We start from the raw sequence: 26759 nt of genomic DNA, 5'->3' as shown, positions 1-26759 counted from the left end.
ATTGCAAATCAGTAACTATACTGAGAAGTTCTTTAAAATCCATGAGAAAAATGCCATAAGAAGAGCATATAATTCTACTTTTGGACAGAATTTGAAGGGCTTTATTTCACTTTATTTAAATCTTCTGATTTGTAACCTGCCTTTCCTGATTTATTTGCATCAGTATAGAATGTTATTAGTGTGTCATGTACAATGTGAGGAAGAATCCAGTTAGCTCTCTTTATAAGTTTAGTTCTATTGCTTTTGGGATAGTTGTTATTAATCTCTTCCCAAAAAAAAAACAGTACAAGCTCTTTGCCAGGATTCATTGTCTTCTGATAATTTGTCAATTTCATCACTAGTAAAATAGACTGCTGGGTCTATTCCTGCTAATTGACAAAGTCTCAATTTTCCTTTTATAATTAATTCAGAGACATTTTCCACATGAAATTTTAATTTTTTACTCAGTTTATTGCTAAAAAGATCAATTCTAAGCTAATATCTTCTCTCTGGCATTAAAATTCCTGTAGGGGAATATTTTGAGGGTAATATGACCAGAATGCAGTTAAGATTCAGATCTACAGGATTCACATGTGCCTCCTGTAATTTCTCTTCAATCAATGTCAATTCCTTCTCAGCGTCAGCTGTTAATTCCCTGGGACTATTTAAGTCTTTGTGAACATCTAAAGTTTGTTTAAATGAATTATTTGATCAGATTTTATTCAAGAAGTGGTCAGTAGATTGGAAATATCTCCTAACAATCTTTGGAATTCATTAAGAGTCTGCAATCTTTCTCTCCTAATTTGTGCTTTTCTGTGTTCTAATCTTCTGTAAACCTATTTTATAACCTAGATAAGTGATAGTATCTCTTCTTTTATTTTTCAGGAACAATTTGTAATCCTCAACTGGGCAAAACTTTCTTTACTTCTTCAATCATTCTTTCTAAAGTATCTACATTTGAATCAGAGAGCAAAATGTTGTCCATGTAATAATAAACTATAGATTCAAAAAACTGACTTCAAAATATTAGAAAAGGGTGAGGCTATTTAACATTTTCTGTGGGAGAATCCTCCTTTGATATCTTTTAGCAGGTTGAGAATTATTATAAATAGGCACTGTGAAGGCAAATTTTTCTGTCTTTTCCTTGCAAAAAAAAAAAAAGGTCTAGTGAAGAAAAAATCTTTTAAATCAATAGCTATAAGAGGTCATGCCTTACAAAAACACTCAATAGAATACTGGCAAATGGAATCCAATAACACATCAAAAAAAAACCCCATCTATCATGATCAAATCAGCTTCATCCCAGAGATGCACGGCTGGTTCAAAATACAAAAATCTATCAGTGCAATCCATCATATAAATAAACTGAAAGAAAAAACATATGATCATTTTTATTAGATGCTGAAAAGTATTTGACAAAATCCAACACCCCTTCATGATAAAGGTCTTGGAGAGATCAGGGATACAAAAACATATCTAAATATAATAAAAGCAATATACAGCAAGCCGACAGCCAACATCAAATTAAACAAAGAGAAACTAAAGTGATTCCACTAAAATCGGGAACAAGACAAGGCTGGGCACTCTCTCCATATTTATTCAACATAGTTCTTCAAGTTTTAGCAATAGCAATAAAACAACAAAAGGAGATCAGGGGGATTCAAATTGGAAAAGAAGAAGTCAAACATTTGTTATTTGCAGATGATATGATAGTGTATATAAGTGATCTTAAAAACTCTACCAGAGAACTTTTACAGCTGATTAATACCTTCAGTGATATGGCAAGATACAAGATCAACTCAAAAAATCAGTAGCCCTCCTATACACAAATGATAAAGAAGCTGAGAGGGAAATCAGAGAAACATTGCCTTTCACAATAGCCACAAATAATATAAAATATCTTGGGGTAACACTAACCAAAAAAGTCAAAGATCTATTTAACAAGGACTTTAAATCATTGAAGAAAGAAATTGAAGACGATTCCAGAATATGGAAAGATCTCCCATGTTCCTGGATAGGAAGAATCAACATAGTAAAAATGGCAGTACTACCAAAAACAAGCTATAGATTCAATGCAATCCCCATCAAAATCCCAACACAATTCTTCACAGACCTTGAAAGACCAATAATCAACTTCATATGGAAAAATAAAATACCCAGGATAGCCAAAGCAATCCTGTACAATAAAGGAACTTCCGGAGGCATCACCATCCCTGACATCAAGTTCTATTACAGAGCTACAGTAATGAAAACAGCTTGGTATTGGCATAAAAGCAGAGAGGTTGACCAATGAAATCGAATCAAAGACCTAGATATTCATCCACACACCTATGAACACCTGATTTTTTTGATAAAGAAGCTAAAATTATACAATAGAAAATAGCATGGTCAGTCTTATCACCACGATATCTTTCTCCTTGGTACCAGTTTCTTAGTCACCATTCTATTGCTGGAAGTGACACCATGACCAAAGCACTCTTATAAAAGAAAACATCTAACTGGGGACTTACCTACAATTTCAGAAATTTAATCTATTATTGTCATGGTCATCATGGTAGGGGGCATTGTGGCACACATGGAGCTGGAGTAGTAGCTCAGGGCTACATTCTGATATACAGGTCAAGAGAGGGGTAGGGGCTAGGCCTGGCATGGGCTTTTGAAAACTTCAAAGCCCATATCCAGTGACACACTTCCTCCAATCTTTCCATATCTGTTCCAACAAGGCAATCCTTTCAAATAGTTTCACTCCCTGGTAATTAAGAATTCAAATATATGAGTCTATGGGAGCCATTCCTATCCAAATCACCACATACCATATATCTGAGTCATAGACCACAAAAAAATTCAGCTGGTAGCTACTTGGAAACTTCATCTCTGGATGAATCGCTTTCATAGTGCTAGAAGGTTCTGTGCATGCTACTGGGAGAGAAAATCATTGCTGGTCTTACCTAATTATGGATTCTGTGAACTACAATAACAATCTTCCTGATAAGATGTGCCCATTGGTGCAAATGAGACACAAATATTATGGGAGTAGCCAACTACTTTCTTATTGTCTTTAAAGTCCACTCCATAAGACAGAATGCATACTTTGTACCAGTATCTGGTCATAGGCCCTAGGAGAGAACCTAGTGTTAGTTTTCTGACAAATGGAATGAGTAATAAACTTTACCCTGAATTCTTACCTCAATAGCTATATATTACTGCATCTCTCAATCCTTATCAGAAAATCTCTCAGTAGTAGATGGTGAACCACATTGGTTAACAAACAAAATAAGAGTGTGTAGAATGCTTAGTTCTAGTCTCAGGGATCATCCAGAAGGGGGACAGAAATATTGTAAGATGTAGACATAGTGGACATCTGCAGTATGCTGGCTGTATCACACACAAAAACCAACAACAGATGTGACTTCATGCTCAAAACTTACACAAGATCAGGGCAGCTAAACTCCCAGCATAGATGTGGAGGGATTCATGAAGTCCCATCCCTATCTGAGAAATTTTTAGTAACTGATGGCTGCTGGGGGAGGAAAGATCCATTTTCTTCAGCAATGAGGACTAACATATAGTTATCCTCCTGGATATGGGAAGTAGACAAGATTGGGCAAAAATTGGGAACTGGGGGGTGGGGTGGGTGGGGGAAAGGGGAGATGGGGAGAGACAAGTGAGAAGGGGAGGATGGGGAGAGCTTGGGGGAATGGGATGGTTGGGATAATGGAAGGATGGATATGGGAGCAGGGAAGTATATATCTTAATTAAGGGAGCCATTTTAGGGTTGGCAAGAGACTTGACTCTAGAGAGGTTCCCAGGGGTTCAGAGAGATGTACCCAACTAAGTCCTTGGGTAGCTGAGGAGAGCCTGAAATGGCCCGATCCTATAGCCATACTAATGAATATCTTGCATATCACCATAGAACCTTCATCCAGAGACGGATGGAAATAGAGACAGAGACCCACATTGGAGCAATGGACTGAGCTCCCAAGGTCCAAATGAGGAACAGAAGGAGGGAGAACATGAGCAAGGAAGTTAAGACTGCGAGGGGGGCACCCACCCACTGAGACGGTGGGGCTGATCTATTGGGAGCTCACCAAGGCCAGATGGACTGGGACTGAAAAAGCATGGAATAAAACAGGACTCTCTGAATATAGTGGACAATGAGGGTTGCTGAGAAGCCAAGGACAATGGCACTGGGTTTTGATCCTACTGCACTTAACTGGCTTTGTGGGAGCCTAGCCTGTTTGGATGCTCACCTTCCTAGACCTGGATGGATGGGGGAAGACCTTGGACTTCCCACAGGGCAGAGAACCCTGACTGCTCTTTGGACTGCAGAGGGAGGGGGAGGGGAATGGGGTGTAGGGAGTGGGGGAGGGGGAGGAAAAAGGGAGGCAGGGAGGAGGCAGAAATTTTTAATAAAAAAATAAAACGTATGGAAAAATATCGAAAGTATAATATACTTACACCTAATAAAGCCTTTATTAATTCAAAAAAAGAAAAACTTGCATTGTAAGTGGTAAAGTAAATAGAATATACGCACGTGTGTATTTCTGCAAGAGTAAGTAAAGGGAATAAGATCGAGAAAGAAGGGAATTCATTATCATCATTTGGAAAGCAGAACCTGAAGCAAGAATTTGAATGTAAGGGCCGGGCGGTGGTGGCGCACGCCTTTAATCCCAGCACTCGGGAGGCAGAGGCAGGAGGATCTCTGGAAGTTCGAGGCCAGCCTGGTCTACAAGAGCTAGTTCCAGGACAGGAACCAAAGAGCTATGGAGAAACCCTGTCTCGAAAATCCAAAAAAAAAAAAAAAAAAAAAAAAAAAAAAAAAAAAAGAATTTGAATGTAAGGGCCAAATAAATGAAAGACATTCCATATTTACAGATTGGCATTGTTAGTGTAGCAATGTTCCTCAATGTCATTCTACGAATTAATGCTGTCTGTTGTGACTGTAAGCAGCTGGGACATATGAAAGCAACCCAAAGAGAAAGTTCTAGTATTAAATGCCTGCATTAAAAGCCTTGAGAGGTCTCATATTAATAGCTTAATGACACGCTTGAAGAGTTTAGAAAAACAAGGAAAAATCCCACAAAGAATTGATAAGAAGAAATAATCAATCTCAGGATGTCATTAATAAACTAGAAATAAACACAAACAGAAAGCAATACAAAAAAAATCACTGAAACAGGCACTTGATTTAAAAAAAATCAACAAGATTTGAAAACCTTTAGCTAAATTACCCAAAAATCTCAATAAAATATTTGCAAATTGAATTTAAGAACATATCACAATATTATCCACCATCATCACATTAGCTTCATTACAGAGGTACATGGGTGATTCAACACATGTAATTTAATAAGCATTATCTTCAGCCTTAAGAAACTAAAAGACCAAAACCATAATTATCTCATTAGATGCAGAAAAGGTCTTTGATAAAATCCAATATCCCTTCATATTAAAAAAATCCTAAAGACACTGTGGATATGACATCTCAACATAATGGAAGAAATTTACAACCCAGAGCCAGCATCATTCTAAGTGTAGAGAAACTCAAAGCATTTCCACTAAGCTGACAAAACAATGTTGTCTACTCTCTTATACCTGTTCAGTATAGTGCTTTACATCTTAACTAGGGCAATAAGACAATTGAAGGCAATAAAAGAGATACAAATAGGAAAGGAAGAAGTCAAAGAATTCTTACCAAAGAAATTGTGGTTTTATATATAGAAAACCCTGAAGACTCCACCAGGAAACTTGTACACAAGATACTTTCAGTAAAGTAGCAGAATATAAAATCAATGCACAAAAATCAGTAGCCTTCCTACACTCAGCTGACAGACATACTGAGAAATAAAGAAGAGAAACTGGCCAGATGGTGGTGACACACACCTTTAACCTCATGAGGCCAGCCTGGTCTACAGTGCAAGTTCCAGGACATCCAGGGTTTCACAGAGAAACCCTGTCTCAAAAACAAAACAAAAAACAAAAAAAATAAAAGAGGGAGGTAGCATTTCATGACACCCTCAAAATTACATTTCAAAAACTCTAACCAAGCAAGCAAAAGACTGATATAATAAAACTTCCAAGTCATTAAAGAAAGAAATTGAAGAGGACATCAAAAGATGGGAAGACTGCCCACACTCACAGATCAGTAAAATTACTATTGTGAAAATGGCTGGCTTACCATAAGCAGTCTGTAGATTCAGTGCAACCTCCATGAAAATTCCAACACAAGTCACACAAATTGAACAAACACATCTTAAACTTCTTGTGAAAATGTGAAAACCCAGGTTAGCAAAACAACAACAACAACAACAACAACAACAACAACAACAAAAAACCTGAATAGTAGAGAACTGCGGAGAAATCACCATCCCAGATGTCAAGATGTACTAGAGAGTTATAGCAATAAAAACAGCATGGTATTGGCATGAAACATTGATCAAAGGAATAGAATGGAAGATTACTATATAACTCCATGTACCTATGTATCCCTGACTCTTGACCAAAAACGTACCAAATACGTTAAAAGATAGCATCTTCAAGAAATGGTACTGGCTAAATTGGATAGTCACATGTAGAAAAATGAAGAAGATTCATATCTAACACCCAACGCAAAACTCAACTCCAAATAGATCAAGAACTTCAAGGTAAAGACATGAAACCCTGAATCTGATAGTGGAGAAAATAGGGAATATGCTTGAACTCATTGGCACAAGAAAGAACTTTCTGAACGAGACCTGCTACACTCGTTACTCTTCTATTGCTGTGATAAAGCACGTTTATTTGGGGCTTACTGTTCTAGAGGAATAGGAGCCCAGGGCTATCATGGCAGGCAGCATGGCAGTATACAGGCAGACATGGTGCTGGAGAGCTCACATCCAGAGCCATAAACAGGAAAGAGAGAGCACAATGGGAATGACAGGAGTCTGATGAAGTCTCAAGTTCATACCCATGATACATCTCCTCCAACAAGGTCACACTTCTAAATCCTTCCCAAAGGGTCACACCAACTGGGGACCAAGTCCTAATATATATGAGTCTAAGTGGGCCCTTCTCATTCAAACCATCACATCTGGTTTGAATTATTACAAGTAATTAATAAATGGTAGGTTCACCAAGCTCCAGAGGAAAGTCACAGATCCATAATATAGGGAATAGTACAAATTGTACTTGGTGGTTTTTTTTAAAGATTTGTTATTTATTTATTATGTATACAACATTTTGCCTCCATATATGCCCGCACGCCAGTAGAGGGTAGTGTTTTTTTTTTTAAAGATAAAATTAGAAGAGTAGGGAAGGGGGATGAATCAGAGAGGAAGTGGAGTAGGAGATGAATATGATGAAAAATACATTATACAAAATTCTATCAGGACTAACGAGAAAGTTTGACTATACATCAGGACCAAATAATACATGTTTTTGCAAAAGCATTTGTGAAGCGCTTTTTAGCACTACTTATAAAGAAAAATGGAGTTTCACTAGGAAGATGTTATTTGGGGTAGCAGTCAAGGATGCTTTCTGAGGTAACAACTGTGAGATTCATGCTGCTAGAAGCAGAAGGCAGAGAGGGAAATGGAGGTTTTTATCACTGCCACCCATCACACACAGAGCATTAATTCTGCTTATCTTATCTACTTTCTCCTGCAACTTAGTACAGAGATAAGTTGTCTTCCAAACATAAAGGAAAATAATAATTTAATAGACACTAACAACACACACTTCTTGCTCATTATACTACTTTTAGCCAATTACTAACTTCCCACTTATAAGGCCTCTAAATTTGGGGCATTAATATCACCTGGAGGCTTGTGAAATCACAGGTTTCTTGGTTAAAACCCAAGAGTTTATTTGCCTATAGATGGCCCCCAAGAAAGTCCATTAAAAACCATTTCCTATGTGAGAAGTAGTTACCGGCCATAGAAAGCCTGGGCTCCATTTCATATTCCTTTGGCACCCATTTCAGTTCTCTTAAGTATAAATTAGCTTTCCAAGAAGATTAGCCATGAGGGAAGCGAGGTTGAAGAATTAATAAAAGTCTTATGTTCCGGGACAGGGCAGTGAATAAACAAATCAGTGCTACAAGTAAAGCGTGTAACCGTGTGATTATTCACGTGGGGATGCTTGCAGAACGTGTGGCTTGAAAGCATGAGAGAGAGGAGAGAAAGGAGCCAACTTATTTTTGTCTGTTTCATGCCAATTGCTTCTGAAAATCATGAACAGTTTTCAGTAATTGCGACAGACCATTTTAGAGAGGCAGTGCCATTCTCTGGGGCTCCCCCAAATCCCAACACACAATGTTTCACCAACTAGTTACTGCAGTGTGGTAACTTAGTGGATAATTAATCCCATGGGAGCTAATTTTTCATTACTTAGTTTGACTTGAAAATGTTTTCTTCGAAATTCACACCTTTGGGAAATCATAACATTTTGCCCTCATCTTCTTGCCTATATCCTAAGTAATTAGATAGGAGATGTGGTTACTAGATATTCCCTAAACTGTCTTAGTGAATCTGCCCTTTGGCCTCAGGGTAGGACTATCTGAGACAGATATAATATAAGTATATTATTTGACAGTACACTATTAGTAATACCCAGTATAATATATACATAATATTATTGTTCTACATATGATGGACCCTACATGATATGGGGTACATTGAGTATTAGACCTTCACTGAGGAAGGAGAGAAAGGGAACACCAGAGGTGTAAAAACTGTAAGTTCCAATATCAGGTGCAACAAAGGGTGTAAATAAAGAATAAGTGAGTAATTGGAGGAGTTGTTATCAGGAAATATAGAAAAATTCATTCTACCCCATTTCTGGGTACAGCTATGAAATGGAATGTATATTGGCTACTAAAGATTTTGAAAATCAACAGTAGTTGAGGGTTTGGGAAAAATACCAGAATCAGAAACATTATCAACTCAGCTGTAAGTTGACTATGGTTCCATCCTGCCCAAGGACTGGAAGTGAGCACAAACAGAGCAGGAAGGGAAAACTGAGACCTGTTGCTATGCTATGGGAAGGAGGAACACCAGGAAATTTATATGCTGACAACCAGTGATGAGACAATGATGTGGGAGTGTCATATCAATCTGTTGCTTTCATTGGTTAATTAATAAAGAAACTGCTTGGCCTGATAGGTTAGAACATAGGTGGGTGGAGTAAACAGAACAGAATGCTGGAAAGAAGGGAAGTTAGGAAAATGCCACGCTGCTCCTCTCCAGGTCAGATGCAATGGAGCAAGCCGCCAGGTCAGACATGCTGAATCTTTCCCGGTAAGACTGGTGCTACAGAGATTATTAGAAACGGGTTAGTCAAAATATGAGAATTAGCCAGTTAGAGGCTAGAGCTAGTGGGTCAAGCAGTGTTTAAATGAATACAATATGTGTGTTGTTATTTCGGGTATAATGCTAGCCGTGCGGGGAGCTGGGCTGGACAAAAAACAGGCCTGCCCACAGCTCCTTCTATAAGACAATGCCTCAGGGAAGAGACCACATTAAAAACTGTAAATAGTTCAACCATGCATGATTGAATAGAGAGGCCAAAACCACTGAGAACTATGGGATTAAGACACATAACCAGTATTGTTACTCTTTCCTCTAGGTCAACTAGGTCTCGGCTATACCAAGAATGCATTTCAGGATTACCTGGCTTAAGAGGTAATATGGTTATAGTTATAGTTTTCCTTAGTTATGATAAAGATAAAATAGATATAAATATTGTAACTGTAATTCTTATTTGAGAACTGTTTTGTTATATGTAATTTTACTATGTTAAAGTTAAAGCCTTTCTTTTTTGTCTAAACAGAAAAGGGGGAAATGATGTGGGAGTCTTCTGTTTTGTGTTGATTTCATTGGTTAAATAAAGAAACTGCCTTGGCCCTTTAATAGGACAGAAAATTAGGTAGGCGGAGTAGACCGAACAGGATTCTGGGAGAAAGAAAGCCGAGTCAGGCAGTCGCCATGATTCTCCCACTCCAGACAGATGCAGGTTAAGAACTTTCCTGGTAAGCCAGCTTGTGGTACTACACAGAATATTAGAAATGGGTTAGATCAATATGTAAGAGCTAGCCAATAAGAGGTTAAAACTAATGGGCCAAGCAGTGTTTAAAATAATACAGTTTCTGTGTAATTATTTCCGGTAAAGCTAGCCGGGTGGCGGGATGCAGCCCCCCGCCCCTCCCCCCCCCGCTGTTCCTTACAACAAAGAGGCACTTCTGAATCTCAGAAGTTGTTTAAAACTGGCCCTGAAGAGTTTATTGGTACTAATTTCTAGATGTCTGTCATTTACTCTCTTCCCACACCCTTCAAATATGGAATCAAATTAAATCAACTGAGATGGATCCCATCTTGGCACTGTGGGAAAATGGACAACAAATCATAGAATATGGCTAATCATTCCTATCTTCAGAGAATATTCTTCAGAGACAAGGGGAGAAGCCATCAGAATTGAAACAAGGCCATCCTGGACATAGAAGCTGTTCCCTGTACTTGGGAAGCTGAAGTACAGAGTTATAAGTTTAAGGACTGCAGAGGGACTAGAGACCCTGACTCAAACCAGCAAGATCGGGTTGCTTATGCCAACTCTTTCAAAAGTAAGAAAACCCCAAGGGGTTAAAGAAAAATGGTTCTTATATGTGGTTACCTGACACCAACTAAACTCTCAAACCTTGGTCCCTCCTTGCATTTGGCCCCTCCTTGCCTTCCATAATATATGTTTCAGATACAGACATGTTTCATCTCAAGACTAAGGTGATAAGACATAGTAGAGACTTGTAATTGGTTTGACAGAAATGAAGGTAGTCTGAAGACACACATGTGTTCCAAGTCTGGTTATTAAAACAATGGAGCCCAAGAAATAGGAATTTCCCAAGGAATTTCTGGCTGGGAGATGGGAAAGGTATCCACTAGAGGGCAAATATGCCTCTCAGGAAAAAAAATTCACATAGTTCGAATAACTTTTCAGACCACACTAAAGGGTTTGACTGAAGTCTAGAAGATGATGGAGAGTGGAGGGTGGGACCACAATTTGACCAGGACTGCTTAGATGCATATATCCCTGCCCTCCATTTAAAGCACTTTAATTGGTGTTTCAGGATTTCATATATGCACATAATGTGCTTTGATTAAATGCACATCTCATCTCTCCCCTCCACTTTCTCCCTATACCACCACCACCATTCCCTAATTTCATGTCTTCGTCCTCTTTCTTCTTCTCCTTTTCCTTCTTCTCAAAGCACACTCAGATATGCTAGTGTGTGTGCAGGGCCATCTGTTGGAGCATGAGCATCCTTGCAGGGGGCTAAATCCTTTAGGAAAGTTGACTCTCTCTCCCCAAAAATATCAACTGACAAAGCCCTCAGCTGAGTGTGGGACTTCTGACCATCTCCCTCCTTCACACTGAGATTACTTTTTGACTTGATCTTGCTCATGTTTTGTGCATGCTTTTACAATTACTGTGAGTTCCTACAAGCAACTGCACTGTTGTGTATGTTAAATACCACCACATGTATGTGTCTGTGTGTGGATACATGTGCACATAGAAGGAAGCCATGTAAGGAAACAGTGTGAGGGGCCTCTTGAAAAGCAGAAAAGCAGGATTCACTAGAAGCCAATACTGCTGAAACTTTGGACATTAGCTTCTCTCCTGCAGAATCACAAAAAATTAACTTCTATTATTTAATAGAAATTGTGATATTTTAGTACTACAAGACATATGTCATTTTTACATATCTAATATAGACAACTTGTCCATAATGTCCCAAATATTAAATTAATTATTCAACATCTTTTGGCCTCTGGGCACTTGGACACAAGCACACACACACATATAAACAAACAAATACATAAATAAGTAAATATTTTAAAGTACCAGAAAATGGTAAAAAATAATTTCTAATATTTTAATCCTGTTATGCATTTGTCAAAGACTTACTTATATTCTATCTATCTATCTATCTATCTATCTATCTATCTATCTATCCATCTATGCCAGTTGTGTCTCACTCTATCCTAGGTCTCTGGGATGTCCAGACTCCAGCTCCTGGTTATCCAGGTAGTGTGAGGCATGGGATCCCTCTCGTGGCATGGGCTGTCTCAAATTGGATCAGTCATTGGTTGGCCCCTCCCCACAAGTTCTGCACCACCATTGCCCTAGTACATCTTGCAGCAGGACAAATTGAAGGTCGAGAGTTTTATGGCTGGGTTGGTATATCAGTTCCATCATGGAAAGGCTTGCCTGGTTACAGAAGATGACCAGTTCAATCTCTGCATCCTCCATTACTAAGAGGCCTCAGTGTTAGAGGAAGGCCACTTGTTTGTTTTCCAGGTGCCCAGAAACTGAAGTAATCACACAGAAACTGTATTAGTTAGATCACTGCTTGGCCTAGTAGCTCTAGCTTTTTATTGGCTAACTCTTACATATTAATTTAACCCATTTCTATTATTCTGTGTATCACCACATGGCTGTGGCTTACTGGTTAAAGTTCCATCTTGCTCCAGCAGGGCTACATGGCTTCTCTCCAACTCCACCTTCTCTCTCCCAGCATTCAGCTTAGTTTTCCTTGCCTAGCTCTGTTCCCCGATAGCTCTGCTATAGGCCCAAAGCAGTTTTGTTATTCATTAATGATAATCATAGCATACAGAGGGGACTCCTACATCACCTCTCTTTTTCTGTTTAAATAAAAAGGAATGTTTTAACTTTAACATAGTAAAGTTACAAAAAACAGTTATCAAGCAAGAATTACAGTTATATTTATGTCTACTTTATCTTTTATCATAACTAAGGAAAATATAACTATAAATTCCTCAACTCCATCAAAGACCCCAGAAGGATATACTATTACCTAAGTTTAGGAGGTACATTGTAAGCAACTTTCAAAACTCTAGAATTGACAGAGATATCTCACTACCTGGACAGTCACCCAAAGTTCTTCTGTACCCTTGGGGCATCCATCTTTAGCCTAAAGGCCCATAGCATCCAGCAGACTTTTCCATGAAGCAGGAAATTTCAAATACAGGTCTGCCTATATTGGCAGTTTGTCAGTCACTTTCTTTTGTATCCTGAAGAATGTCTGGTAGACTCTTTCATGAAGCAGGAACCCTGAAGGATCATCTCACAAGTTCAACAGGCAAGTTCAACAGTCATTTCTCTATGGGCCCTGCATATCCAGTAAAGCAGTCCAAGTAAGAGCAGTTTCTTGCCCAAATGGCTAGCAAACTCCATAAGGAGCCTCTTCAATGCCCAACTTTCTCTAGAAGTAAATGGTGTGCCAGGAACAGACATGTCTCTGTCATGAAAAGACGTAAGTTCTTAAAACATTTTAAATGCCATATTCTGTAGTTTTTGAAAGGTTTGAAGAATACCTATCCGTCTGAAATACATCTTTGTACATCTAGAAAAATCTAATATGACTACAATCTTGACTATTATAGATGATATCAATTAACCTGTATTTCTTAATTATACATTACATTTTTTAAATGAGCTGCACAAACATAATACCTTAATCAAGAGCAGAAATATACATATAACCAGATTAACCTTAAATTTGTATCAACAAATCAAGATCCATACCAATGCAAATCTCCATAGCATATCCCCTTTTAAATGTAAACAAACATCTATGAACAATATTTTGGAATATGGGTGTAGTTTTTCTCCAAACTGCTTCCTGCTCTTTATTGGGCAAAGTAATTTTGAGGGGTGTTTAAGGTGACCTTTCAGGAGGTCTTGGTCCATCAAAACATATTAGTCTGGAATTAATCCACGGGTTCTCATTTTCTGTGTAAACAAAAGAAGAACCTCTTTTCCAAAGCAACATATCCTTAGACTCAAATTCTGAAGTCAATATATTTATAATATACATGCTGGTTTAGCTTAGCAGTAAACAATGAAATGTCTCTCTGTACTTAGCTCCTACACAGTCAAAAAATTCAAAGAAACAATAATATACATAATCCAGACTCTCTTTGCGCGACTTGTTTTTCTTCACTTCTTTTAATCAATGACTGTCTGTACTCTGTCTTTAAAGACTTTGTTCCAATTTTTATAAATCATTTATTTCCTTTTATAATTTCTATACTCTTTTTCTTCTCTCCCCCAAGCCTATGTACATTTGTCTAACACTGTGATTCATTTAGAGGTCTTTTATGTCTGAAACTGTACTATTGTGTATCTCTAATTCTTTACTGTTCAGAAACACTTCTTAAAATGTTAGGCGCTTCTTAAAAATTTAAGCTGCAGCATTACTAGGGTATATACAGTAGCACCTGCTTGCCTCACCCAGTCCAGCATAGCGGTTGTTTGCTGCCTCTGAGACCTAGGCACAGTGCCCCATCTCTAGGCATGCAGTTGGTCCATGTTGCCACCAAGCAAGCCAGAGCACGTTGCTCACAAACCCCACTCAAATGCTCAGTCTCCTGAAAGAGCCAGAGGTTGCACTGGCAGCATGGACAAGAAAGCTGGCATTTCAAAAAGATGCAGCTCTTTTTTCTGCTGCTGCTGAGTCAGGAAAACCTCTCTTAAATGGACTGTAGCATATCACCAGCAAATAGCAAGAAGCTGTGTTAAACTCTGTATTTTTGTGTCTAGAATTCCTTTCCAAACCCTCTCAGGTTTTAAATGGATTTTAGTCAACCACATTGGCACCAGTTTGTTGGAGGAAGGCCACTTGTTTTTTTCCCAGAAACTAATGTAATCACACAGAAACTATATTAATTAAATAACTGCTTGACCTATTAGCTCTAGCTTCTTATTGGCTAACTCTTACTTATCAATTTAACCCATTTCTATTAATCTATGTATCACCATGTGGCTGTGGCTTACTGGCTAAAGTTCCATCTGGTTCTGGTGGGGCTACATGGCTTCTCTACAACTCTGCCTTCTCTCTCCCAGCATTCGGCTTAGTTTTCCCCACCTAGCTCTGTTCCCCTATAACTCTGCCATAGGCCCAAAGCAGTTTCTTTATTTCTTAATGGCAATCACAGCATACAGAGGGGAATCCCACATCACCTCAGCAGTGTAGCCCTCATAGATGCCAGGGAGTTTCCTCATCATCCCTCAAATGCTATCCAGTTCCAATCCTCTCTCCTAGTACTCTCTTCCTCCATCCCCTACAACCTGACCCATCCTGTTCACATCCCCACCCACCCCCAGTCCACCTGCAAAATCTGTTCTATTTCCCCTTCCCAGGGAGATCCATGTGCCTCCTGAGAGTCTCTCTGGGGCAGTGGGTTGTAGCATGATTATCATTTACTTAACAGCTAATATCCACTTATGAGTCAGTACATACCATGTTTATCTTCCTGGGACCACATTATCTCACTCAAGACGATTGTTTTCTAGTTCTATCCATTTGCCTGCTTATTTCATGATGTATTTTTTTAACTACTGAAACTCCATTGTATGAATGAACCACATTTTCTTTATCCATTCTTCTGCTGAGAGACCCACTATTACTTAAAAAAAAAAATGTCTTACTCTTATTTATGTATGGAGGCCATGTGTAAAGAAGACAATTGTGGGAGTCAGTTCCCTCCTTCTATTATGTGGGCTCTCAGGACAAAACTCAGGGGGTCAGGTGTTGGGATAAGCATATTTACCTTGCCAGTCCCCCAACATTTTTTGTAAAATGTTTCAAAATGCAAATTTATTTATCGTATTTAAAACAAGCAAACAGAAACAACAAAACAGGCTGATCTCAAACTCGCTAAGTAGCCAAAAATGATCTTGACCTTCCTGCTGGGGTTACAGTGCTGGGATTACAGACAAGTGGCACTTTTTACCATTTGTGTGGTACAGGGGAATGACTACTGCACCAACTGATCTCTCACTCTCAACCCTCTAAAGACTTCCTAAGGTCAAGATTCCATGTACAGTATAACTAGCTACTTACTCTGTATCTCAAGCAAGTAGCCTTTAAAACATTATTCTGCTCTTAGAAACATTTATACAAGTGAATTATCTTAGAAAAGACTTTATTACTTATTAAAGTAATTGCTGTTTTGTGCTAATTTGCCAGAGTTTTGATGACTTAGTAAACTTATCTTAAAAGTCTAAATTCTGCCACGTGGTGGTGGTGCATACCTTTAATCCCAGCACTCAGGAGGCAGAGGCAGGTGGATCTCTGTGAGTTTGAAAGGCCAACCTGGTCTACAGAGTGCATTCCAGTCAAAGCTACACAGAGAAACCCTGTCTCAAAAAAAGAAAACAACAACAAATAAAATCAAGTTCATTTAAGTTACTTGCTTAAATCTTCTAGATGGCTACTTTACAATCATTTTAGGTGATATTAGTACATTTAATGCCATCTAATACTATATATATATTATATATATTATATATTATATATATATATATATATCTGTGGTGGAAATGTGTAGAGATGCATATTTGAGCTTGATATTATATGGGAGTTTGCAGAGTTGCTGTAGGAATTCCTACAGCCAGTAGCTTTTAAGTTACCCACCCCCTTGGGCGTGGCCTCTTATACTATTTATGCCCATGTAAAGTGCATGTCCGGCCTCTTTTCTGGCTGCAGGATTTGGTCGCTGTTCCCCATTCCAGCAAAGGATTGTGATCTGTGAGTCTACCACTATTTAAATAACCTTTTATTATACTCAATTCTGAGCTAGTGTGGGATCTCTGTTTTAGCATCCTTCCTCACTAAAGATATGTAGTGAATGCAGTGGCCCATGCTCCATTTTATAACAGGCCTGTTTGGATTTTCAACACATAAAACAGGCAATAGAATTTTTTTTTTCTTTTTGGAGACAGGATCTCACATATACTAACTAGGCTGGCCTCAAAAGTGTTATGTATCAGAGAGTGACCTTGAGCTTCTATTCTCTTGCTTCCGTGAGATTACAGATGTAGGACCAGTACATGTTTAAAGTCCTGCTCTGTTTAATTAGTTCCATTTGGGGAGAGGGGGAGGGAGGGAGAAAGAGAGAGGGAGAAGTGAGAACCTGCCATAGATAGTCCTGCTATTTGTAAACCTAGCCCACATCTATTTGTCTTATTTTGGTCTTGTATATGAGGCTGATGGAGGAAGGTCATTTGTCAATAAACAAACTGCCTTGGCCCATTTGATAGCCATCCCTTAGGTGGGTGGAGTAGACAGAATAGAATGCTGGGAGGAAGAGGAAGTGAGCTCAGATGCCATGTTCCCCTCTCCCGGGCAGACGCAGGGCAGCTCCTCTCAGAGACAGACGCCATGCTCCCCTCTCCCAGGCAGATGCAGGGCAGCTCCTCTCAGAGCCAGAAGCCATGAAGCAAGCCGCCAGGTTAGACATGCTGAATCTTTCCTGGTAAGACTGATGCTACACAGATTATTAGAGATGGGTTGATCGGGATATGAGAATTAGCCAGTAAGGGCTAGAGCTAATGGGCCAAGCAGTGTTTAAAAGAATACAGTTTGTGTGTCGTTATTTTGGGGCATAAGCTAGCCAGGCAGCCATGAGCCGGGCTGTGGGAAGAGGCCCGCAGCTCCCCACTACAGAATGGCCCCCAACGTGTGGACAACTGACTCCACAGAAAGCTTGGGAAAGAATAGAGTAAAGCATATTTTCTTGGTAGCAGCAATTTCTTGGTTCTGTTCTGCTTGCTAGAGGCAAGCAAGCGCTCTCATCTAAGAGAGGCTTCCTGACTCAGTTTTAGCTGCAAAAACTTGCAGCTCTCTTAAGAGATCCTGCCACAAAACACTTAAATGGTATTGATAAAAGCTGAACGCATGCTTTTCGGTTTTCAGCCGTAGCAGGAAAAAAATGCGCTGTTTAAAAATGCCGTCTTTCTGGGTCGTCCTGCCAGGGCAAACTCTGACTGTTTGAGGCAGGAGGTCAGCTACAGAGAGAGCATTTGAGTGTTGTAGCTTGTTTGCTGGCAAGGACCTTGAAACGTCACAGAGTTGTGGTGATAAACGTGGCTACAGCCGGTACCTCCGCCATGAGGCTGGAAAGCTAAGGAATGGGCTGGATTTAGCTGGCAAAGCCACGGCTTTAATCCTACCCCTATTGCTCAGTAATTTGAAGGCTCATGTGGTCAGATAAAAAAAGAGAGAGATGCAGTAAAGAGAGACTCAAAAACAAAACAAAAGAAAATTTCTAAATGATTTACAATGTGTAAAAAATACATGCAGGCTAAAAGAAAGAAAGGAAGAAAGTAGTTGGGTGTGGTAGTACACACCTTTAATCCCAACACTTTGGAGGCAGAGGGAGATTGACCTCTGTGACTTCAAGGTGTGGTAGCACACGCCTTTAATCCCAATGCCTAGGAGGCAGAGACAGAAGGATCTCTGAGAGTTCAAGGACAGCCTGGTCTAAAGAGTTATTCCAGGACGAAGATATACAGAAAATATAAAATAAAAGTAAAAGTAAACGAAATAGAGGTTAAAATAAAGCCGCACAAAGATGGAAAATACGATGAGAATCTTGATACTATATGCTATTATGCTCTGTTTGAATTGTTTGAATGCTGAGGAAGGAGCAACAGATGCTAAAAGATATTTGTTTATAAATGTTGCTGAACTAATCCAAGATAGATATTTTCAAAATACCTTGACTTCAGAATTTGGATCTAAGGATATGATACTTTGGAAAAGAGTTTCTTCTTTTGTTTTCACAGAGGATGAGACACTGTGGATTGCTTCTTCGATCCCAATATGGTATGATAGACCACGCCCTCCTGAAAGGTTGCTGTGAACACCTTCAAAAAATTACTTCACTCAACTGCCGACTGAGATGACCCTGACACACAGGTTACACCATGAAAGATCTGAATACAGCACTCCCATTCAGCAGGAAGCAGTTTGGAGAAAAAAACTGCGCCCATGTTCCCAAATATTGTTTATAAATGTTCTTTTACATTTAAAGGGGGATATGTTATAGATATGAATAATTTGCATTGGTGTGGATTTGAAAGTCAATTTTGTTATATGTATATGCATATTTCTAATCTTAAAGTATTGTGATTGTATAGTTCATTTAAAAATGTAATGTATATAGGTTGTTAATGGATAATCGATAATTGTCAAGCTTTTAGTCATGTTAGTTAGATTTTCTAGATGTGCATAGATATATTTCAGCTAGATAGGCATTCTTCATATCTTTCAAAGACTGCAGAATATGGCATTTAAGTGTTTTAATAACTTAGGGTTTTTCAAGACAATGAGACACTCTGCTCCTGGCAGCACCAATCTACTTCAAGAAGAAGAAGATGGGCATCGAAGAGCATCCTTATGGAGTTTGATATCCATGTGGGCAAGAAACTGCTCTTGCCTGGACTGTTGCATAAACTGGACACAAAGAACCCACAGAGAGAGGACTGCTGAACTTGCCTAAAGGTGAGATGATCTTTCAGGGTTCCTGATTCATGAAAGAGTCTGCGAGACATTCTGCAGGACACAGCAGATAGTGACTGAACTGCCTTTGAAATTTCCTGCTTCATTGAAATGTCTGCTGGATACTATGGGCCTGAAGGCCGAAGATGGATGCCCCAACAGTACAAAAAAACTTTGGGTGACTGTCCAGGCAGCGAGATGTCTCTGTCATTTCTAGAGTTTTCTTATTTCTTGTTTACTTAGGTAATATTATATCCTTCTGGAGTCTTTGATGGAGTTGAAGAATAAATAAATAGTTATAGTTTTCCTTAGTTATGATAAAGATAAAATAGATGCAAATACTGTAATTTTTACTTGATAACTGTTTTGTTATATGTAATTTTGCTATGTTAAAGTCTTCCTTTTTTTTTTTTGTTTAAACAGAAAAAGGGGAAATGATGGAGGAAGGTCATTTGTCAATAAACAAACTGCCTTGGCCCATTTGATAGCCATCCCTTAGGTGGGTGGAGTAGACAGAATAGAATGCTGGGAGGAAGAGGAAGTGAGCTCAGATGCCATGTTCCCCTCTCCCGGGCAGATGCAGGGCAGCTCCTCTCAGAGACAGACGCCATGCTCCCCTCTCCCAGGCAGATGCAGGGCAGCTCCTCTCAGAGCCAGAAGCCATGAAGCAAGCCGCCAGGTTAGACATGCTGAATCTTTCCTGGTAAGACTGATGCTACACAGATTATTAGAGATGGGTTGATCAGGATATGAGAATTAGCCAGTAAGGGCTAGAGCTAATGGGCCAAGCAGTGTTTAAAAGAATACAGTTTGTGTGTCATTATTTTGGGGCATAAGCTAGCCAGGCGGACCAGGAGCTGGGGCGGTAGAAACTCAGCACACAGCTCCCACTACATGAGGCTACCTGTACATATGCTAATGTTTGTGTCACTAGCACTGTTCCTTAATGTGTAAGATTCCTAAGGTTTTGGTTTTCATCAGTGCTATAGATATATTATCCTACTAAGTCAAGGACTAAGTTTTGCTTCAAAAGTAGGAAGTAAATACATAAGGACTCTGTGTAGTTCCCTGCAGTGATGCTGTAGCTCCCTTACATGCTCGTGCATTCTACCAGCCTTCTATAGTATAAAGCTTAGGACTCTTTCCCAAGCGGGTGTCCTCTGAACTGGACCTGTTAGCAATACCACCCACGTCTCTGTCCATGGGTTAATTCAAACTAGTGTTCGAATATTTTTCTTGTTGTGTTTTATATGCTATCTGCAAAACTTTGTAACTGTTGTCTGCTAATATTCTGCACATATACAACTTCTACCAAAAGAACTCAATGATATTACTATTAGAGTTGTCGGATATCACAAACAGGACAGAATTAACCATGTGCTCCAGGTAGACTTGGTCTAGCAGTCCTGTCTGCACACCTAACGTTTGCATATCTCTAACGGCTTGAATTTGGCATTAATTCCTTAGCATCTGTGACCCGACACATGAAGGTGGACCTCACCCTCATGACAAGGGAACATGAAGCTCAAATGATGAGATGATCATTGATGTCTTCAGAGTAAAGGGTTTGGGAATGGTGATGTAGAATCAAAATGGAAGCCATGCTGAGTCTGGCAGCACTTCTGTGGACTTCTGGCACCTGGAGAGCTCAAGCAAGGGAATGAATTCAAGGTCAGCCTGGGCTTCACACCAAGACTGTATCACAGCACCAAGAGAAAAGGAGATGGCAGTGCCATTATGAAGACAGCCCTCATGCACCCTTACCTCAGGCTTCTAAACAGCCTTCCTATTTGTATTCAGCTTGCCATTTGTTTCAGGCCAAGCCACTCTTAACTCATCTTACTCACTGGGCAGAAAACATTTTGGGTATACTTAAACACCACAGAAAACAAACAAAACCTCTGGAGCTTTTCTTGTTTTCTCAATAAAACACGAGGCTAATGAGTCTGGTGGAGTTTGGGATGTGGCTCAGTGATAAAGCACATCCCTAACATGCCCAGACCACTGTGGGTTAGATGGGGAAGACGTCTGCAGTTTAACAAGAACTGTGTTGGTCAACATCTAAGCCTGGAAACTCAACAGAATACAGGGGTTGAAGCACACATTTCTATACAATGAATCTATATTCTCAGAAATGACACCTATTAAACGCACATGGGTATCTAATTTCTATTAGCATATTTCTTATTAACTTTACACAGCTGTGATCTTTCAATTTTTAATTTCTAAAAAGAAACACAAGATACACTGGTTACCAGAGAAGACTCATATAAATCACGTCTTTGATGCCCTCTAGCTTTAGAGTTTTCAGAATACATACAAAACAAACTATACTAAAACCCAAGGAGTTTGTTTGAATAGGAACATAGGTAGATCTATTAGATAAGAGTGTAAGCTATCAAAACTAATTGAAAGGCCTTATTGTGGCAGAAACCTCATGGCTGGCACCAGAATAAGAAATTCACAGAACCTAAGAAAATGGGGTTAACTTCCCCTCACAGAAGCTATCTCAGATACAAACCTAATGCTGACAGATGCTCAATAGGATCCCATGCGTGCCCCTGGTATAGTGATTTGGCCATAACAGGATGTCTAGGATGACTGCAACAGCCTTACACTCACAGGGCACTTTGGATGTCATGCTGGAGGTAACTATTGTCAACAGGCCACATGCTATGCTCTCCATGTACATGCACAGGGGCAGGAGGGAGGTGACATCAGATCTGAGGAAATCAAAAAGAGCAGAAAAAGAAGAGTCTTCTAAAAGCTGTGATTTGTTTCAAACTCACTGCAAACAATTTCGCACAAGGAAAATAGAAAATAGTAATATGCAAAAATATCTCATTCTTTATTTTTAAGGATAACTGTCATTAATACAAGAAGAACTGATATTATAAAAAATCAGAAAAAAATTAGCATTCAATAAACAAAACATCAAACTCAAGGCTGATCGGGAATGCAGTTTGGTATTGTTCTGACGGAAGACGGACGTATGTGAGTCTTAAACAGGTAAATTCTAACAGGGCTTCAGTGTGCTGGACAAACTCGTGGACAAACATTTGTCAGACAGTCAGAGATATTCAAAGCACAGTCTATGACATTGCAGTTCTTCAGGCAGGAGCAAGCTGAGGCCTTCTTGGTAAAATACAGTTTATTCATGCAGGAGCTGTGTGGAAGAGAACAAGAGCATGCCAAGAGGCCACTGGCATGATTCAATGTAAACCCAAGTTCAAGAAAACACGTGCCATGGCAATGACACGATCGCAAACCATGTCAGGGAGAGGAAGTCTGTGCTCTCTCATTTTGGGTTCCTTAGAATCTCTAAGAAAGTGGTAAGCAAAACAAACAAGACAAAAATTAAAAAAAAAAAGCCACATGGGGACCTTTTAACCCCTTTAATCACACAGTAGAAGGAAACAAACTAAATGGGTTGGCATTAAAGCCTTCGAATGCTACAATCAACTATTATTTATCCAAAAACAACAAAATCATGTGTGAAGAAAAATGGGAAGAACTGGAGATCATTACGTTAAGCAAAGTAAGCCAGACTCAAGAAAATAACCGAATATATCGTCTCTCCTTACAGAACCTAGGGTAAACATTCTAAGTGGAGGGAGCTCTGGGAGGTGGAGGTAAGGGTAAGAAGGCTGGATACGAGCAAAGTACATCACATAGCTACATCATACACAATGGAGAAAATGAAACTCATTACTTCATATAATACACACTAACAGAAAAGAAAAACATCTACAACTTAACACATTTTATGTCAAATGCCGAGTCAACACTTGAACTAATGTTAATAAACTACAGAACATTAAAAAAAACATAAAATATAGTCTGTTCCAGAACGTGAGAATTCATTCCTTCTTCTTTAATGATTGCATCTACAGAAATTCCTAAAATCAGAGTAATCATCGGCACACCTGTGAATCATGAAAACCTGATGCTTTTTATCAAAACAGAGGGGAGAAATTTCAACCGAGGCCAAGGATATTATAGCCTCATCAAACATTTTTTTCAATTCTTTGTGCTCCATGTCACATAAATGCATTATTTTTCTAAAGAAGTGAGGGCAGCTGGACTGAGTTTTAGCCCAATGTCACGAGACTCCTGACGTCTCCCTGCTAGGGAAGGACCCGAAATCTAAGTGCTCTACTATAAAGCAGCCTCGTTCTTAAGAGAGCGTATCTGCCTGTCTTTCACTTTTTCTTTTTAAAAAGACCCGAAGCAGTACCCTTCACCTGGCGGAGCCCGGCCACTGCCTTCCTCCCTTTACCAGCTTTCCAGGACACTGGGTGAGCTTTGGCCCTGGCGTTCTTGCCCTTCTTGCGTGGCTTCTTGTCTTTGTGCACCTTTATGTGCTGCCGCAGGTGAGAGCTCTGGCTGAAGCACTTGTCACACTCCTCGCACTGGTAGGGCTTCTCCCCGGTGTGGGTTCTCTGGTGCTGGATGAGGTGCGAGCTCTGGCTGAAGCAGCGGCCACACTCGTCACAGCAGTAGGGCTTCTCTCCAGTGTGAACCCTCTGGTGCTGAATGAGATTGGAGCTCTGCTTAAACCTCTCTCCACACTCATCACACTTATAGGGCTTTTCCCCAGTGTGGATCCGCCGGTGCTGAATGAGGTTCGAGCTCTGGAAGAAACTCTTCCCACAATCAGCACATTTATGGGACTTCTTTCCTGTATGGATCTTCTGGTGCTGAAAAAGAGTGGAGCTCTGACCGAAACTCTTGGAACATCTACTACATTTGTAGGGCTTCTCATCCACGTTCCTTCTCCGCCGACTTAAGCCGGAGTCGAATCGAATGGTCATTCCCCATTTCTGCCGCTGGCGGCCTGTCTTACGCTTGGTCTCGTAGGTTTTGCCTTGGTTTGAGCTTCGAGAAATAGCCCCTTTAGGCTTTGCTAACCTCATGGTGAATAAGCAAATGTATCGTCGAGATTGTACTGTCTTCTGAACTAAGGTCTCATAGCCTAGAGAGACGCAACTCAGAATTTTCTGCACATAGAAGAAAAAGAAAAAACACAGATCACCTGTTACTCAACCTTAACACACCTCTTCAGTCAACCAAAATAGCATCCAAATTTAAATCAAAGCACACCTAAAACAAAACAAATGGCGTTTTAAGCGGCAAATACATGCCAGTTAACTCTAACTCCACAAGTTAAACTCAGTATTACCATCATCAATTTACTATGATTGGGCAGGCAAAAGAAAGAATGAAGAGAAACATGAACGTGTTAGGGAGCAGCAACAGAGAGTATTTTGAAGGACCGAAAAGTGAAAACAAGATACAGTTTCAGTGGGAATAGAAAAATAACTGCAAAAGACCATCAAACTTTCTGCCGTAGAGTATTTCACTTCAGTGTGGACTGCTACATTTCTCATTTAATAGCAGCGACCTAAGATACTCAATTTTGTAAGAAATGAAAGATTATTCTACTCTACCATAGATTCCTATCTATTTTTACTTGCTTGGCTATTTCTGTTGATCATAACCTAGCAAATTGTGTTGAAGATGGAAGCTACTCTGTAAAAAGAATTAGAAGTAAGTACATGTGAGAAAAATCTGAAGGAATGCTTTAGTCTTCCTTCCTGAGACTGCGCTGAGCCAAGAAAGAAGCGACAATTCTAAGCTTCTAATTAATTTTATTTGTTTACATTTAAGGTTGTCTGGAAGTTGTTTAAAATGTCAAAACAACCCCCTCCCCATACACACATACAGACACACACACACCTTCACATAGGTGACAATATGGGAGAAACAGAGCAGCATAGAAAAACCTTTATGGGTGTCTTGGGTTAGAAAGCCTACTTGCAAGTCAGGAATTGTCCTGAGTTTCCTTCCATATAAGCATATAAAGTTAGTAACTAAAAACACAAATGACATTTCCCCCCCTTCTCTTCATTTTGTTGTATAATACCTCTGTAAGCGTTAGGAGTGCTCAGGACTTTTTCTGGGTGTTTAATAATTTTATCTGCTGTACTTACAGGAAGAGAAAGAGAAAACTGCAAATAACACAGAGCAAGAGCAATCACTGCCCGTTAACTGTCTCAGTTATGACAGACCACCTAACACACAGCAGACACTGTGTGGGGTACATGGTACTCAATAAATAGTTATAATGGTAATCATACATTTTTAAGCACATCTTTTTAAATACCGAGGAAGCCACAACTGATTGGATACTGATGGATTATGAAATCTACCTATGGATGAAGTAATCATACTTGCAGGCTGCCTATTTGCGCTATTTTATTTTTCAGGGTTTTATTCAGTTTTATGCCATCATCTCCGTTTGTGGGTTTGTAAACACAGACACAATGCTAGTTAGCACGCCCATCCCAACCCAGGAGCCAGCCGCCTCCGGGGCCCGATTTCTCACTGGCCAGAACTGGGGGCCCATCGCCCCCTCCTCCAACACCAAGTCCGGTGTTCTGAGTTCCCCAGTAGGAGAGAGGCTCGGTAAGGCTGGGGGGTGGAGCCCCGGTGCCGGGAACCCGTCTTGTCGGCGTGCACCTGCTTCCTCACCCATTTACGAAAGCAACAAAGCGTCCACCGGCTCCCTGTAAGTCGCTCACAAAGGCCCGGTGCAGCCTAAGCATTCCTACAATGGAGTCCTTCTCCGCGACAAGCGGAGGCGCCCAGGCCGAGAACGCTCACCCTGGCCGCTCGGCTCGGCTCCGTGGCCAGCGCAGTCCCACCCGACACCCGCCCAGGTCGACCCGCAGCCCGGAGCACACTCACCGTGCAGGCGGCCACGGTGCTCGCCTCCCGCCTCGCCCGCCGGAAGTGCGGGCTGTTTGCGGAGCTGCCGGCCGCTCTAGGAAGAGGCGGAGAGACCCTCTATGGTCCTCGGCCCGCACCACCGAGTTGTGCCGATTCTTCCGGTGGTCCTTTTTTTTTTTTTTTTTTTTTGTATTTCTCTCCTCTACTCGGAAGGCCGACTCCAGGACCGATCACCAGGCCTGTCTGCTCTCTTTGTAGTCCAGTCGACCCACACAGAACCTGGCATTTGCTAATTTTGTTTTCCCAGCCCAGCCTGTCCAACTTGTAAATTGCATTCTCAGTACCGAATATCTAGTATAAAGAAATAACATCAGCCTAAGGTGTTAAAGTCGAGAATTTCTGGAAGACACTGTCTGCAGAGGCTGATTGACAGATTAACGCTGCAGTGATGAAGGCAGATTGAGATGTTGCAGGTCCAGAGCATAATTCCTGTTTATCTTGGGCTGCGTTAGCCCCTTACACGTCTGTACCTACCCCACCTCTGTGGACGAATGGGTAACATCCTGACAGATAAAACACCTTTGGAATGTATTTAATAAAATCCCATTCTCCAATCAGAAGGCTAAGAATGCTATCCGATAAGATCTACAACTCAGATGTCTCTCCTGGGCTTTAACCTATCTCTATGAGGTTTCCACAGAAGTATTTAAAA

At 40.1% G+C, this 26759-nt stretch overlaps 1 protein-coding gene across 1 annotated transcript in view; it reads right to left on the bottom strand.

Moving 5' to 3' along the window:
- Positions 1 to 26249, bottom strand: part of Znf22 (zinc finger protein 22) — a 28134-nt gene extending 1885 nt beyond the window's left edge. Inside the window, exons 1-2 of the mRNA XM_057776114.1 lie at positions 26066 to 26249; positions 23560 to 24315 (exon numbers count right to left, since the gene is read on the bottom strand). Of these exons, the coding sequence (XP_057632097.1) occupies positions 23560 to 24231 (672 nt within the window). The 5' untranslated portion in view covers positions 24232 to 24315; positions 26066 to 26249. The remainder of the gene's footprint in view (positions 1 to 23559; positions 24316 to 26065) is intronic.
- Between the last annotated feature and the right edge of the window lie 510 nt (positions 26250 to 26759).

Source organism: Chionomys nivalis, chromosome 1 (genome assembly GCF_950005125.1).
Source record: "Chionomys nivalis chromosome 1, mChiNiv1.1, whole genome shotgun sequence".
Lineage (NCBI taxonomy): Eukaryota > Metazoa > Chordata > Mammalia > Rodentia > Cricetidae > Chionomys > Chionomys nivalis.
The sequence above is the reverse complement of the archived record's forward strand: the minus strand, read 5'-3'. Positions and strand labels throughout refer to the sequence as shown.